General features: G+C 43.1%; 1 protein-coding gene across 8 annotated transcripts in view; it reads right to left on the reverse strand.

Moving 5' to 3' along the window:
• Positions 1-14,504, reverse strand: part of CABIN1 (calcineurin binding protein 1) — a 146,216-nt gene extending 131,712 nt beyond the window's left edge. For 5 of the 8 annotated variants that reach the window (XM_029922562.1, XM_029922559.1, XM_029922561.1 and 2 more), the window contains exons 1-3: positions 14,433-14,504; positions 2,038-2,133; positions 130-206 (exon numbers count right to left, since the gene is read on the reverse strand). In XM_029922562.1, coding sequence (XP_029778422.1) covers positions 130-132 — 3 coding nt within the window. In that variant the 5' untranslated portion in view covers positions 133-206; positions 2,038-2,133; positions 14,433-14,504. Of the gene's footprint in view, positions 1-129; positions 1,447-2,037; positions 2,134-14,034; positions 14,044-14,432 lie in introns of those variants that run through there. The other 3 variants (XM_029922556.1, XM_029922558.1, XM_029922557.1) reach the window with 3 other exon arrangements.
• Positions 14,505-14,644: the final 140 nt, after the last annotated feature.

Consider the following 14,644-nt stretch of genomic DNA (forward strand, 5'->3'; position numbering starts at 1 on the left):
CCTTACCCTCAACTGAGCCAACAGTTCTCCGAGGAGGAAGGCTGCCCCATACTGAGTGTCACCCAGGAAAATGGCCCTCATCCCCAGAGGTGAAGTGACAAAATCACAGATGCCAGCACCAGTCCTTACCATACTCAGAGAGCTTCAGCGCTGCCACCGAGCACCACTTCCCATCACTGGCAGGGGGCGTGCCGGTCCACAGTCTCCTAGACAGGAACCGAGAGACTGAGAGAGAGCCCAGAAAGCAGCAGGAGTATCAGGTTCCAGAGACCCACCATGAAGCAGTTCCCAAGTCCAAGGGCCAGCCCAGCTCTAAGCACACAGGCTGGTGAGCAACTGCCTTGGGACAGCTGTGTGATGTCACCCAGGTCCCCAGGCCAGACCTTCTCCCTAGCCAGACAAGACACCAGGCTGAGGGACACAGAAGAATGAGACAAACTCCTGCCCACAGGTCTCACTGCTCAGCAGAAACAACAGACCTATAAACAGTTATTTTTTTCAGTAGTTGAATGAAATGAAGAGAAACCCAGGCAACACCTAAGGGCGGAAAACAATTCACTTGAAGAGACCGAGGATAGTGATCAGGAACAGAGAGCACTGCAGTGAAGGGCGGGGAAACAAAGAGGGGGTGGGGCGCGGTGTGTGATGGGAAAATGGGGACACACGCGGGAGCCAGTACAGCCCAGAGCAGAGATGGTGTGGACGATGGAAGGGTGCCGGCCAGGAACTAGGAGCTTTATCTTGTCAGCAACAGGGGGGGCCACAGAGAGTTTTGGGAAAACAAAATTTTAGAAATACAAAGGAAAAAATATTAGAGACAGTTTGAAGACCAGTTTTAGTAGGAGTTTGAAGCCTGCAAAAAATGACAGGATCAGTGAGGATGTGAGAAATTAGAAGCTCACACATTACTAATAGGGAGGGAAAGTGCACAGCCACTGTAGAAAATGGTCTGGTAGTTGCTCAAAATGTTAAACGTGGAGTTACCATATGACCCAGAAATTTCATTCCTAAGTATCTACCCGAGAGAAATGAAACACCTGTCCACACCAAAACTTGTTCACAAATGTTCAAAGCAGCATTATTCATGACAGCCTCAAGGTGGAAACAGCCCAAATGTCTGTCAACTGATGACTGGATAAATAAAATGTGGTATGTTGATTATTCTTCAGTCATAAAAAAGACTAAAGTACTGATAGCTGCTGCAACATGGATCAACCTTGATGCTAAATGAAAGAAGCCAGTCACAAAAGGCCACATGTTGTCTGATTCCATTTATATGCAATGTTTAGAATAGGCAAATCCGTAGAAACAGAGAGTGGGTAGTGGACAGCAGGAGAGGGGCAAACACGAATGACTACTAATAGGTACAGGGTTTCTTGGGGAGCCTGGGTGGCTCAGTCAGTTGAGCGTCTACTCTTGGTTTTGGCTCAGGTCATGACCTCACAGTTTTGTGGGTTCGATCCCCGCATCGAGCTCAGTGCAGACAGAGCGGAGTCTGCTTGAGATTCTGTCTCCCTCTCTCTCTGCCCCTCCCCTACTTGCACTATCTCTATTTCTCTCAAAAATAGATAAACTTTAAAAAAAACTTTTTTTAAATAGGTACAGGGTTTCCTTCTAGGAGGATGAAAATGTCCTAAAATTGGTTATGGTGACAGTTACACAACTCTGTGAACATATTGACCACTACTGACTTACACACCCCACATAGGTGAACCATCTGGTATGTGAATTCCAGGCTATTATTAAACAGAGATGCCAGGAACCTGGATGGGGCAGTGGTGGTGGACAGAAGCAACACACTCCAGGAGGCAGACTCACAGGACTCAGCAACAGGGAGCCTGGGGGGACAGAGGGTTTCTGGGTAACACCAAGGGTTCTGGCCTGGGGGGCTGGGACAGAGGGTACCCCCAAACAAGCCAGACAGGACAGAAAGAGGAATCAGAACAAGTCCCATCTGAGAGAGGCTGGCAGAAAGAAGGCCCTGGAAGGGCCCAGCAGTGGGAGCGAGCCCAGGCATACAGACGACTGCACGCTCACCTGTGTGACTTCAAAGGGCTGCTACTGTGGCCGAGAGCACTACAGCAATGATGTGAAGTAGGACTTCCGCACTGCGCTCGGAGCTCCCCAAGGATTCTAACGAGAAAGCAATACAGTCTTTTCACAGACAAGGACGACTCAAACATCCCCTAGGCTAATAGCTATTTTATCTCCTAGATTCTATATTTAGGAAAAAGGAATGTTGCTACCACGTCTGGAAATTGCTGCTTCACCATAAGCTATGCCCTGATAGACACTGTGACCACCATACAGTATGAAAAAAGAGACAGTAAAGTAGAAATTATATGATTAAAACTCTGCATCTAGGCTATTATTTAAGGGACGCCTGGATGGCTCAGTCGGTTAAGTGACTGACTCTTGATTTTGACTCAAGTCATGATCTCATGGTCTGTGAAATGGAACCTTGAGATTCTTTCTCCCCCTCTCTGCTCCTCCCCCACTTACGCACTCTCACTCTCTCTCTCTCTCTCAAAATAAAAATAAAACAACAACAACAACAAAATATATACACACATAGAAAACAACATGCTTTGGCAAGAACTTGGAGAAGTCAGAACCCTCATGCACTGCCGTGGAAAACAGTACGATAGTTCCTCAAAAACTTAAACCTAAGATGACCTTATGCTTCAGCATTTCCACTTCTGGGTATGCACCCAAAAGTAGTGAAAGCAGGGGTAAACAATTATAAATTGGGGTAGAGAGTGCAGGGAGGGTGGCGCTGACACTGGTTAGGTCTCCCAACTGGCTCCCCACAGGGCAAATGCCAGCCCCAGGGCACGGCAAGTCTTCCCAGATGCCACTTGAATACTCATGCAGAAAAAAACGAGAGGAGGACCCAGGGATGGCTGAGGGACCAGGTCTCTGTGTGGCAGCGGCAGGACCCATGTCCCTAGGTGGGAGAGTATCAATACAGTCATCATACCCAGGGCCGACCCCCTCCCAAAGGAGGAGAGCTTGCCTGTCCTGTCTCAGCAGCGCCTTGCAGGAAGGTACCTAACAACCACCGGCATTGTGCCAGATAGGCCGGTGCCTTCCCCTGGGGCTTCTGTGTCCCCCCAGGATCTGGATGGGTGCAGGTCCCATTTCAAAGCGGACAGGAGACATCTCCTCAGGACAGACTGAAAGAAAGATAACCAGCCAACTTGGAGGGAAAACCGTGTGCTCCAAGTCTAGAGAGAGGTTTCTGGCCCCACCTGCTGCCTAAGTCCCTGCCCAGCCCTCTGCCCACCTGCCTCTGTGAAGAAAGCCCCTGGCCTCCCTTAGTGCTCCCTGGGCACTACAGTCAGGCCAGAAAACCCTCGAGGAGCCCATGGCGCCAAAGAGGAAACAGAACCTTCAAGTTCCCTAATCCTTTTGAAATTGCTAAAATCCATGCTAAAACTCAAGCCAATTGTCCCCACTGGAAAGGGCTCCTGTGCTAACGTTAACATAATCTAAAACCACAGTACCCTCCACTCCTCTACCCCTATTGTCTATCCCAGACACTTACAAGGCACATTTGCATGATCTCACTTAAACTTAAAACACCCTCTGGAAAGAGTACTGGGCTTATCTCCAGCATTGTGACTTTAGGCAGGTCAGCCAGTCCCCTTACACCTCAGTTTCCTATTCCACAAAATGGGTATGATAATGCATATCTCATAAGGCTGGCAGTCGGGAGGGCTGGATGCCATACTGGAATTGAGGCATCCTTGTAAGCGTTCACACAACATCTCAAGAGGAACCTAAAAAAGTGACCCCCTCAAAGACTCACGTACATTAGTCCCAGGAGACCAGGCCCTCATTACCACCCTTCCTCAGGCCCTCAGTTCCTAGTAGCAAACTAAAGAATAAGTCAGAATACTGTCCTCAAATACACCCTGAGAGGACCGTGAGGACTCTGTAACACAGAATATTTACTTTACTTCTGCCAAAATAGTACATAGTAATTCTTACTGTATAACCGGCCTTGGATTTTTAAAAATCAGTATATACAAGAATTTTTACCTAAGACATAAAAATAAAACAGCTTCTCAAAACTGTAAATCTTATACTGATTTCATACAGCAAGAGTATGTTCTTTCTAATTTCCTCTCTGCACCCTCACCTCTGTACTGGAATCACCCAGTCTGTGGGTGTCTCCCACCCACCAGCCTGAAAGCTCCTGAACGGTCCCGTCTTCTCTATCTTTGTACCAACAGGTACTCCATTAGGGAAGGAATGAGCAAGCAGATGTGTGATATCTAGGCAGCTGGTCTGTTTTAGTAGAAGACAGCTCTCAGTCCATTCTTTCTCAAAGACCAGCATCCGTCACTCACAGGATGCCCCTTGGAGGGCAAGCCAAGCTGCAGAAGCCAAACAGAGGAACAGCTCACTGATGGCTTTGGTAACACTGTGAACTATGACATTCCTGGGTGAAGAGAAGCAGTCCCATCTCAACTCAAATGGGACTTCATCAAGGAGCTTCCCTGACTCCCACCCCTCTGATGCAGCCCCTACGGCACATGAGCATCACATACTGTGTTCTCCATTAATTATTTAAAAAAGAAAACTCTTAGAAAACCAGGAATAAAAGGAAATTTCCTCAATCTGACAAAAAGCATTTACCAAAAAAGCTACAGCTAATATTCTATGTAACCAAACTACTGAATGCTTTGCCCCCTATGATAAGGAACAAGGCAAGGACATCCACTCTCATCACTCCTATTCAACAGTGTACTAGAAATCCCAGCCACTACAATAAGGCAAGAAAAAATAAGAACCAATAAAGATTATTAGAAAGGAAGAAATGAAACTGTCCATATTCACAAATGACATATTGGTCTACACAGAATATCCAAAAGAATCTATAAAATAAAGCCCTAAAAGTATCAAGTGGGTTTGGCAAAGCCACACAGGGTAAAAGTCAACACCCAAAAAGTGACCTGTATTTCTATATATTAGCAACAAACAAATCAAGATCAAAATAGAAAAAAAATGTCACTCCCAATAGTTGCAAAAAAACAAAATAGGTATAAATCTAAAAAAAATACATATGGAGTTCCTGGGTGGCTCAGTAGGTTAAGCATCTGACTCCAGATTTTAGGTTAGATCATGATCTCATGGATCTCCCTCTCTCCCTCTCCCCTGCTTGTTCGCGCGCTCTCTCTCTCTCTCTCTCTCTCTCTCACATACACACACACATACGAGTGCATTCTCTCTAAAATAAAATATGCCATGGAATTAAAAAAAGATATACACCAAATAACATAGCAACCAACTCTATGAAATAAAAACCACAGGAGATACAAGGACACATAAATAAAAATCCACTAATAATAAGAAACTTTGATTCACCACTCTCAGTGTAAGACAGACCAAATGGAGAAAAAAAAATAAGGAGACAGAAGATCTAAATGACAAAACGACAGAACTTACAGATGTATATATATCACTCTATACTCAGCTAATATAGACTATACATTCTTCAGTGCTCACAGCATGTTCACAAAACAGTTGAGTGTATCTGAAGTCATAGAGAAACCACCTTCTGTAAAGTACAAATATTTTAAAAAATATCTCTGATCACAATACATTAAACCTAGAATTTACTAATGCTACAACCACTACCATCAGCAACAGCCGAAGACAAGTCCTTCTATCTAAAAATTTAAGAAACTCCACAACTTTTGGGTGAAAGGAAGTGCAACTAAAATTGGAGAAATTTAAAGAAATAATAATGATGAAGACACAAATACTCATATATGTGAAAACACAACAAAATCATGTAAGGGGGGAAAATTATATTATTATCTCCATAGAAGAGAAAACCTTGAACAAAATTCAACACCCCTTTATGATGAAAAGAACTCAAGAATTTCTCATGGAGAAACACTAAAAGGCCGTTCCATAAATATTGGGAACAAAGTAAGGATGCCTATTATGTCTATTACTATCCACCAAGGAAGGGGCACCTGGGTGGCTCAGCTGGGTAAGCTTGCAACTTCAGCTCAGGTCATGATCTCATGGTTCATGAGTTCGAGCCTTGCACTGGGCTCCATGCTAACAGCTCAGAGCCCAGAGTCTGCTTCAGATTCTGTGCCTCCCTCTCACTCTGTCCCTCCCTTGCTTGCACTCTGTCTCTGTCTCTCTCAAAAATAAAATTAAAAAAAAATTTTTTTAATAAGAAAAGGGAAACCAATTAGAGGTTTAAGAATGGATAAAGAAGTAAAACAATCACTAATGTCAGACAATAGAAGAGAATACCTGGAAAGCCCCAACATCAACAATAAAACTTAATAATAAAAGAACTCAATGAAGTAGCATGATAGAAAATTAACATAAAAAATCAATAGTGTTCACATAAAAAATAAACAGAAGGCAGTATGATAGAGAAAAATCCTGTTTATAATAGCAACAAGATGATTAACTATTTACAAATTAAGTTAATAAGAAATGGCAACCTATGCAAGGAAAATTTTAAAACACTGCCAAAAGAATTAAAGTTGAAGAAAATGGAATGACAACCTAAGACATTCTTAGGAAAAACTCTATATTATAAAGATGTCAGTTCTCCCTAAATTAATTTATAAAATCAATGCAATACAAATAGAAATGCCAACAACATACTAGACAAGTTGATACTAGAGTTCATATGGGAAAACAAGCATGTAAGATAGCAGGGAAAACAGTGAAGAAGAAAAGCTACAAGAGGGGATAAGCCCTACCATTAAAGTATACTATATAAAGCCTTAGTACTTAAAGAGTGGTATACTGGTACATGCATGATACAGAGATCACGCCCAGACTCAAGTACATATGAAAATTTTAAATATGGGGCGCCTGGGTGGCTCAGTTGGTTAAGGGTCCAACTTCGGCTCAGGTCATGATCTCACAGTCCCTGTGTTTGAGCCCCATTTCGGGCTCTGTACTCACAGCTCAGAGCCTAGAGCCTGCTTCAGATTCTGTGTCTCCCTCTCTCTCTGACCCTCCCCTGCTAGCTCTCTTACTCTCAAAATAAAATAAAGAATAAACTTTTTTTTAAAAGAATTAAAAACAAAGAAAAATTTAAATATGGCAAAGATGGGGGCGCCTGGGCGGCTCAGTTGGTTGAGTGTCCAACTCTTGATTTTGGCTCAGGTCATGATCTCAGCGTTCTTGAGATCAAGCCCAACATCAGACTCTACACTGACAGTACAGAACCTGCTTGAGGTTTTCTCTCTCTCTTCCTCTTTCTCTGCCCCTCCCCACCACGTGCACATACTCTCTCTCACACAAAATAAATAAACATTAAACAAATAAAATTAAAATAAAATATGGCAGGGGCACCTAGGTGGCTCATTCAGTTAAGCATATGACTCTTGATTTCAGCTCAGGTCATGATCATAGTTCATGAGACTGAGCTCTAGGTCTCATATATATATGAGTCTGGGTTTCTCTCTCCCTCTCTTTCTGTCCCTCCTCCCACTTGCACTCGCTCTCCCTCCCTCCCTCTCTCTCTCTCTCACAATAAACATCTAAAAATAATAATAAGGGGGTGCCTGGGTGGCTAAGTCAGTTAAATGTCAGACTTCAGCTCAGGTCATGATCTCACCAGTAGTGAGCTTGAGGCCCCCCACATCCAACTGTGTACTCACAGCTCAGAGTCTGGAACCTGCTTTGGATTCTGTGTCACCCTCTCAGCCCCTCCCCCACTCACACACACTCACACTCTCTCTCTCTCTCTCTCTCTCTCTCTCTCAAAAAAACCACATTAATAATATTTTAATAATAAAATAAAATATAGCAAAAGTAGTATCTCGTATCACTGGGGCCAAAATGAAGTTTGTAATAAAACCTGCTCGGAAAAATTGGTAACTATTTGGAACAAGATAAATTAGATCCTTACCTCACCTCTTATACATAAATAAACTCCAAATGGGCTAGCGATCTAAATGAAAACCAAAGGAACCATACAAATACTAGAAGAAAACATGGATGAATCTCTCTTTAGCCTTGTAAATAGAAAGGCTTTCTCACTATGATTTAAAATCCAATAATAATATATTTAACTACACAAAAGTTTTTAAATTTTGGGGTGCCTGGGTGGCTCAGTCACTTAAGTGTCAGACTTCAGCTCAAGTCATGAGCTCTTGGTTCTTAAGTTCTATCTAGGCCCACGCAGGACTCCGCTGTCAGCGCAGAGCCTGCTTTAGATCCTCTATCCCTCTTTCTCTGCCCCTCCCCCATTCACACTCCGTGTGTCTCTCTGTCTTTCTCTCTCTCAAAAATAAATAAACATTAAAAAAAAATTTGTGGTTACCAGAGGTAGGAGAGGGAAGTGGAGAAAATTGGATGAATGTGGCCCAAAGGTACACACTTCCAGTTATAAGTAAGTACTAGGGATATAATGTACATGATAACTATTAGTTAACACTGCTGGATGGTATACTGTGAAAGTTAACAGAGTATATCCTAAGAGTTCTTATCACAAGGAAAAACCATTTTTTCTTTTTCCTTTTATTTCTGGATCTAAATGAGATGAGATGATGGATGTTAACAAAACTTATTGTGGTAATCATTTCACAATATATGTAAGTCATGTCATTATGCTATATACTTTAAACCTGAATAGTGCTATATGTCAATTATACCTCAATAAAATTTTTTAAAAATTTTAATCAGAAAAAAGTCAAAAGTCAAAAGTCAACTGATAAATTGGGAGAAAATAGTTGCAACATATCGTAAACAAATACATAAAGAGCTCTTAAAAACTAACAGACACAGCATTATTCACAATAGTCAAAAGATAGAAGCAACCCAAGTAAGTGCCCACTCACAGATGAACGGAGAAATAAAATGTGTGTATACATTCAATGGAATATTATTCAGCCTTAAAAAGGAAGCACATTCTGACACAGGCTACAACGTGGATGAACCTTGAAGACATTATGCTCAGTGAAATAAGCAAGCACAAAATGACAGTGTATGATTCCACCTATGCGAGGTACCGAAAGCAGTCAAATTCATAGAGACAGAAAGTAAAATGGTAGTTGCCATGGGCTGGGCGAGGGAAAGAACAGGGAGTGTTTAATAGGTACAGAGTTTTCATTTCAGAAGATGGAAAAAAGCTCTGGAGATGGATGGCGGTAAAGGTCGCACATCAGTGTGGAGGTCTTAATGCCACTGAACGTACACTTAATACTTTAAAAATTAAATTTCACATTAAGTATGTTCTGCCACAAGCAAAGGAAAGAAAACTGGTAGAAAAACAGGGAAAACATATTAAATGAAAACAGACATTCAACTGGCTATCAAACATATGAAAAAAATGCTCACTTATAATTAGAGAAATGCAAACTACAACAGCAGTGAGACACTATGTCTATCACACGATCACTATCACACTGGCAAACATTAAAATTAATGGGGGGAAAAAAGAGGAAAAAGGAAAACCAACCACAGGATACTTAATGATAGAGAATACACTGTGGGTTGATGGCGGGAAGTGGGGGGCAGGGGGTGGGCTAGGTGGGTGATGGGTATTAAAAAGCGCACTTGGGGCACCTGGGTGGCTCAGTCAGTTAAGCGTCTGACTTTGGCTCAGGTCATGATCTCACAGTTAGTGAGTTCAAGCCCCAGATTGGGCTCTGTGCTGACAGGTCTGAGCCTGAAACCTGCTTTGGATTCTGTGTCTCTTTCTCTCTCTCTGTCCCTTCCCCACTCGTGCTAGGTCTTTCTTGCTCTCTCTTCCTCTCTCCCTCTCTCAAAAATAAACATTTAAAAAATAGTTTTAAAAGAGGAACTTGTGATAAGCACTGGATGTTGTATGTAAGTGATGAATTATTTAATTCTACTCCTGAAACCAATATTGCACTGTATATTTACTAAAATTTAAATTAATTTTTTAATTAAAATTAACAAAAATTAACAGCACGTTCTGTTGGAGAGGTTGTCAGGTTTTCATACACTGTTGATGGGAATGCAGACGGGCACCACCACTCTCGAAGGGAATTTGATAAGAGCTGACAAAACTACAAACACCCTTACCTTTCAACCCATCAGTTCCACTTCTAGGACTCAATCTTGAAGATGTTCCTCCAACAATATGAAATACAGACATACAGGGCTATGCATTCCAGCACCGTTTGTAATTTCAAGAAACTGGAAACAACCTAAGTGACTACAGATAGTATAGTGGATGAATAAACTGTGGTACATCCACACAATGAAGTAATATGCAGCTATAAAAATTAATGAGGAAACGTTTATAGCACCATTATTCATAATAACCAAAAAACAGAAACAACCCAAATGTCCCTCAACTGATAAATGGGTAAATAAAAAGGAACAAACTACTAACAACACGATGAACCAATGAAACATGCTAAGTGAAAGTCACAGACCACAACTTGCGTGATCTCATTAATAAGAAGTGTCCAGAAAAGGCAAATCTATATAGGCAGAAAGTATTCATGACTACCCCAAGATAGGGGAAGAGGCAATGAGAAGTGACTTCCAACGGGTACAGGGTTTCTTTTTGGGGTGATAAAATGCTCTCAAATTGATTGTGGTGATGCTCACACAGCTCTATGAATATTAAAAACCACCGAATATATGTAAATTTTATCTTAATACACAGGCAAATTATATGCAAATTTATTTCAATAAAACTTTTTTAAAATGAGTAAGAGCTCTATGAACACATACAGGGTAATTTTCAAGACATTGTTAAGTGAAAAAAAAACCTTTGGCATGCCACCTTTCGTATACAAAAGAAGAGGATATAAGAAATTACACGACCGCCTATTCATTTGTGTAAAAGAAAAGATAATCCAGACGCCAAGGAGACCAGTTAGCTGCAGGGGATAAGTGGGAAAGGGGTGAAAGGTAGAGGAGAACAGGGACAAAGTGACAGCGGTGGGAGAGTGAGTGACACTTTCCTGAGTACACCTTTGTTACAGATCCCCCCTCGAAAAATAATTAAAACCAACTAACTTCTAGGGGGAACCCAAAATGTAATATAAACGCTAACAATGTACACTTGTTACAAGTTACACAATCACACTGAAGGGCATATCAAAGAATTGTGATTCCAGAGTTGGGGATAGAGAGAACACAAGATAAGCCTGGACAGGGCGCTTGGGTGGCTCAGTTGGTTATGCGGGTTAAGCAACCGGCTCTTGATTTTGACTCAGGTTCATGATCTCACAGTTCGTGAGTTCAAGCCCAGCATCAGGCTCTGCACTGACAGTGCATATTCTCCCTCTCCCTCTCTACCTCTGCCCCTCCCCTGCTCATGCTCTGTCTCCCTCTTCTCTCAATATAAAAACAAACATGAAAAAGAAATTAAAAAAAAAAGATGATAAGCCTGGAACTTCTTGTGGTGCCAGAAAATAAGTAAATGCTCTCAAAAACCGACGAGAATTTGTTGACAGGACACAGCAGCTAACCTGAAGGAGATTCTGAACAGGCAAATCCAGAACAGTGAACAACAAAATAATGGTAATATTAGGTTTCAACTATTGGAATAAAATGAATATCCGTGGCCCATACTAATATAAATAAATGAGGGAAGGGAAAGTTCTCCCTTTAATAGAATTTGAATGAATACATGTAGAAGGAAAGAGAGAAATAGGTAATCACCTTTAGGCAAACACCAGAGACCCACAGATGGATGCTAACTACAGTCAAGGAGCATAAATTTGAGAGAACCAGAATGGCCATCCTTTCAAAGCATTTCCCCCATGATACTAACTAACTGAAAGAGAAGGACAGTAACTTTATAGTATAGAAACCTGGCAGACACCAACTAAATCACGCAATCAAGACAAACCACCAGTATTAAGACCTAACAGCATCTTGAACTCCTTGATATGACGCACTGAGGACAACACGATGTTTGTATTATTCTGGCCAAAAATGCAAAGCCTCATTCCAATCATGAGAAAATATGAGACAAACCCAAGTTGAGGGATATTAGACAAAATAACTGATCAGTACTCTTGAAAAATATGAAGGCAAGAAAGATAAGACTAAGTAATTGTTAAGGACTAAGGAGCAATAACTAAATGCAATATGGGAAGTAAGATAAGATCATAGAATGAAAAATAGAACATTGTGCAAAACTGCTGATATTCAGACTAGGTTTATGACTGAGTTAATAAGAGTGTACCAATACCAGTTTCCTGTTCTTGGTTTTATCATGATTATGTAAGATGTGAATATTAGGGCAAGCAGGGTGAGGGACGGAAGGAAACTCTGTATTATTGTTACACCTTTTCTCTAAACCTAAAATTAGTTTATTAAATAAATAATCTAAAAAGAAACTGCCATTTGAGATTATGTATGTATCATCTGTAAGCAATGAGAGGATGGGGACCATCTCATACTGCTCACCACAAACCCCAGAAACCCACTAGGAGGAGGGAAAAAAAAAAGCAGCTATTGAATAAAGAATGAAAATATCTATTCATTTCTCAGACTCCCAGCCCAGCAATCATATTATCCCAGAATAGCACATTTGGGAGTTTAACCTCACAAATTTCCAAACTCTCTAGACTATGGTTTCTGAGACCTTAAGAACACATAAAGAACACACTTTGGGCACCTCAGCACCCTGACCCAGTCAGTGATGAGCAGTGGTGTTTCCTGACGTGCTCTGGTCTGGGAGTCAGGAAGGCTAGGTCTTGAGCCCTGTGTGGCACTGCCTGGCTGTGTGGACTAACTTGGCACCAGAGGCCCCTCACTGGGTCCCACTTTCCTCTACCCTAAGAGGCTTTCGGCCAGACTATACGACTCAGGTGCTAACCAGCTCACTGTGTTTGTACAGCCCAGGAGCAAAGAATGGTTTTGACACTTTTAAATGGATGAAAACCTTTGTGACACATGAACATTATATAAAAATTACATACAATTCAAATTTCAGTGTCTATAAATAAAGTTTTATTGGAACACTACCACTGGTGTACCTAGTGTCTCTGCATGTATCCACTACACAATGTCAGAACTGAGCTGGGGCGCTTGGGTGGCTCAGTCGGTTAACTGGCCGACTTGTGCTCAGGTCATGATCTTGATCTTGATCTTGAGATCCTAGAGTTCGAGACCCAGACAGGTCTGTGCTATCACCCCAGAGCCTGGAGCCTGCTTCAGATTCTGTCTTCCTCTCCCTCTGTCCCTCTGCAGATCACTAGTGCAAGCCTGTGCGCTCGCTCTCTCTCTCTCAAAAATAAACATTAAAAAAAAATTTTTTTAGGGGCCCCTGGGTGGCTCAGTCGGTTAAGCCTCCGACTTCGGCTCAGGTCAGATCTCACGTTCGTGGGTTCGAGCCCCGTGTCGGGCTCTGTGCTGACAGCTAGCTCAGAGCCTGGAGCCTGCTTCCATGTCTGTGTCTCCTTCTCTCTCTCTGCCCCTTCCCCTCTCATGCTCTGTCTCTCTCTGTATCAAAAAATAAATAAAACATTAAGAAAAAAATTTTTTTAATGCAAGAACTGAGTAGACAGAGCAGGCCCCCTAACCTAAGCCTAAAATACTATTATAATTATGCTTATTATATTCACAACATACTATGATATAATTACATTATATTAATGTTATAAATACCATTACACTTACAATATAAGTTTGCCGACCACTTTAGGAGGGCTTTGACCCACAGATCCATAGTAACACAGGCCCCAAAGAGTTAACTGGGTCCAAAGTCACTGGTGCAGACACCGGAGAGTGTCAGTACGCTCTATCCAGCCAAGATTCTCCTCCTCCTCCCCCTCGTCCTCCTCCTCCTCCTCGGAGGCAGTGCAGTCAAGATATTCAGTCTAGAGGCGCCTGGCTAGCTCAGTCGGTAGAGCATGCGGCTCTCGATCTCAGGGTTGAAAGTTCCAGCCCCACACTTGGTGTAGAGATTACTAAAAAATAAAACCTTAAAAAAAAAAATTGTCTAGACTTCGGCTGACCCACTAGTTAGCTAGCAGACTCTGGACAAGTCCCTTCCCCTCGCCTCGACCTGTTTCCACCCGTGGAAATGGCGCTAATAGAACTCACCTCGCAGGGCTGTTGTGAAGGTGAAGAGAAAGGACGCGGGTAGAGGGTTAGCACCAGGCTCAGCACCCGGCGGGCGCAAAATCAATGGTGGCTCCTGCTGCTGTCACTGAAAACCACTCCCGAGGCTGGAGCCCCGTCCTAGACACCCCAAGGTGGCGGCCAGAGCCGTGAAGAGGCCCGCGGGACAGCCTGGAGGCCCGGCCTCACGGCTCCTGCTCTCCGGCCACTGTTTCCCCGACTGTTGCACTCAGGCTACCAGAGGCGCCCCCCTGCGTCGGCACCGGCCTCGGCCCCCCGCCCGCCGTCCCTCAGGCCCGGGTCCCCGCTCCAGCCCCTGGTTCAGCAGAGCCGCGCCCCCACCCGAGGGATGCCCCCAAACCTGCAGTCCTAGAACTCACTAGGCGTCTCCACGGCAACGGCCTGCCTGCCGCGACCCCCGCGCCGGCTAGCCGCCCGCCTGACAATAAGGCGCGCTCCCATTGGCTCCGCTGCCGGCTCCGTTAGCCAATCAGCGAGAGCGCACGGGCTGCTCGCCCGTCGCGCAGGCTCCCGGCTGCAAACAGCCTGGCGCGGAGTGCAAACCTTCCTCGTCTTTGCTTTTCGGTTCTCA

This window comes from Suricata suricatta, chromosome 14 (genome assembly GCF_006229205.1).
Source record: "Suricata suricatta isolate VVHF042 chromosome 14, meerkat_22Aug2017_6uvM2_HiC, whole genome shotgun sequence".
Taxonomy (NCBI): Eukaryota; Metazoa; Chordata; class Mammalia; order Carnivora; family Herpestidae; genus Suricata; species Suricata suricatta.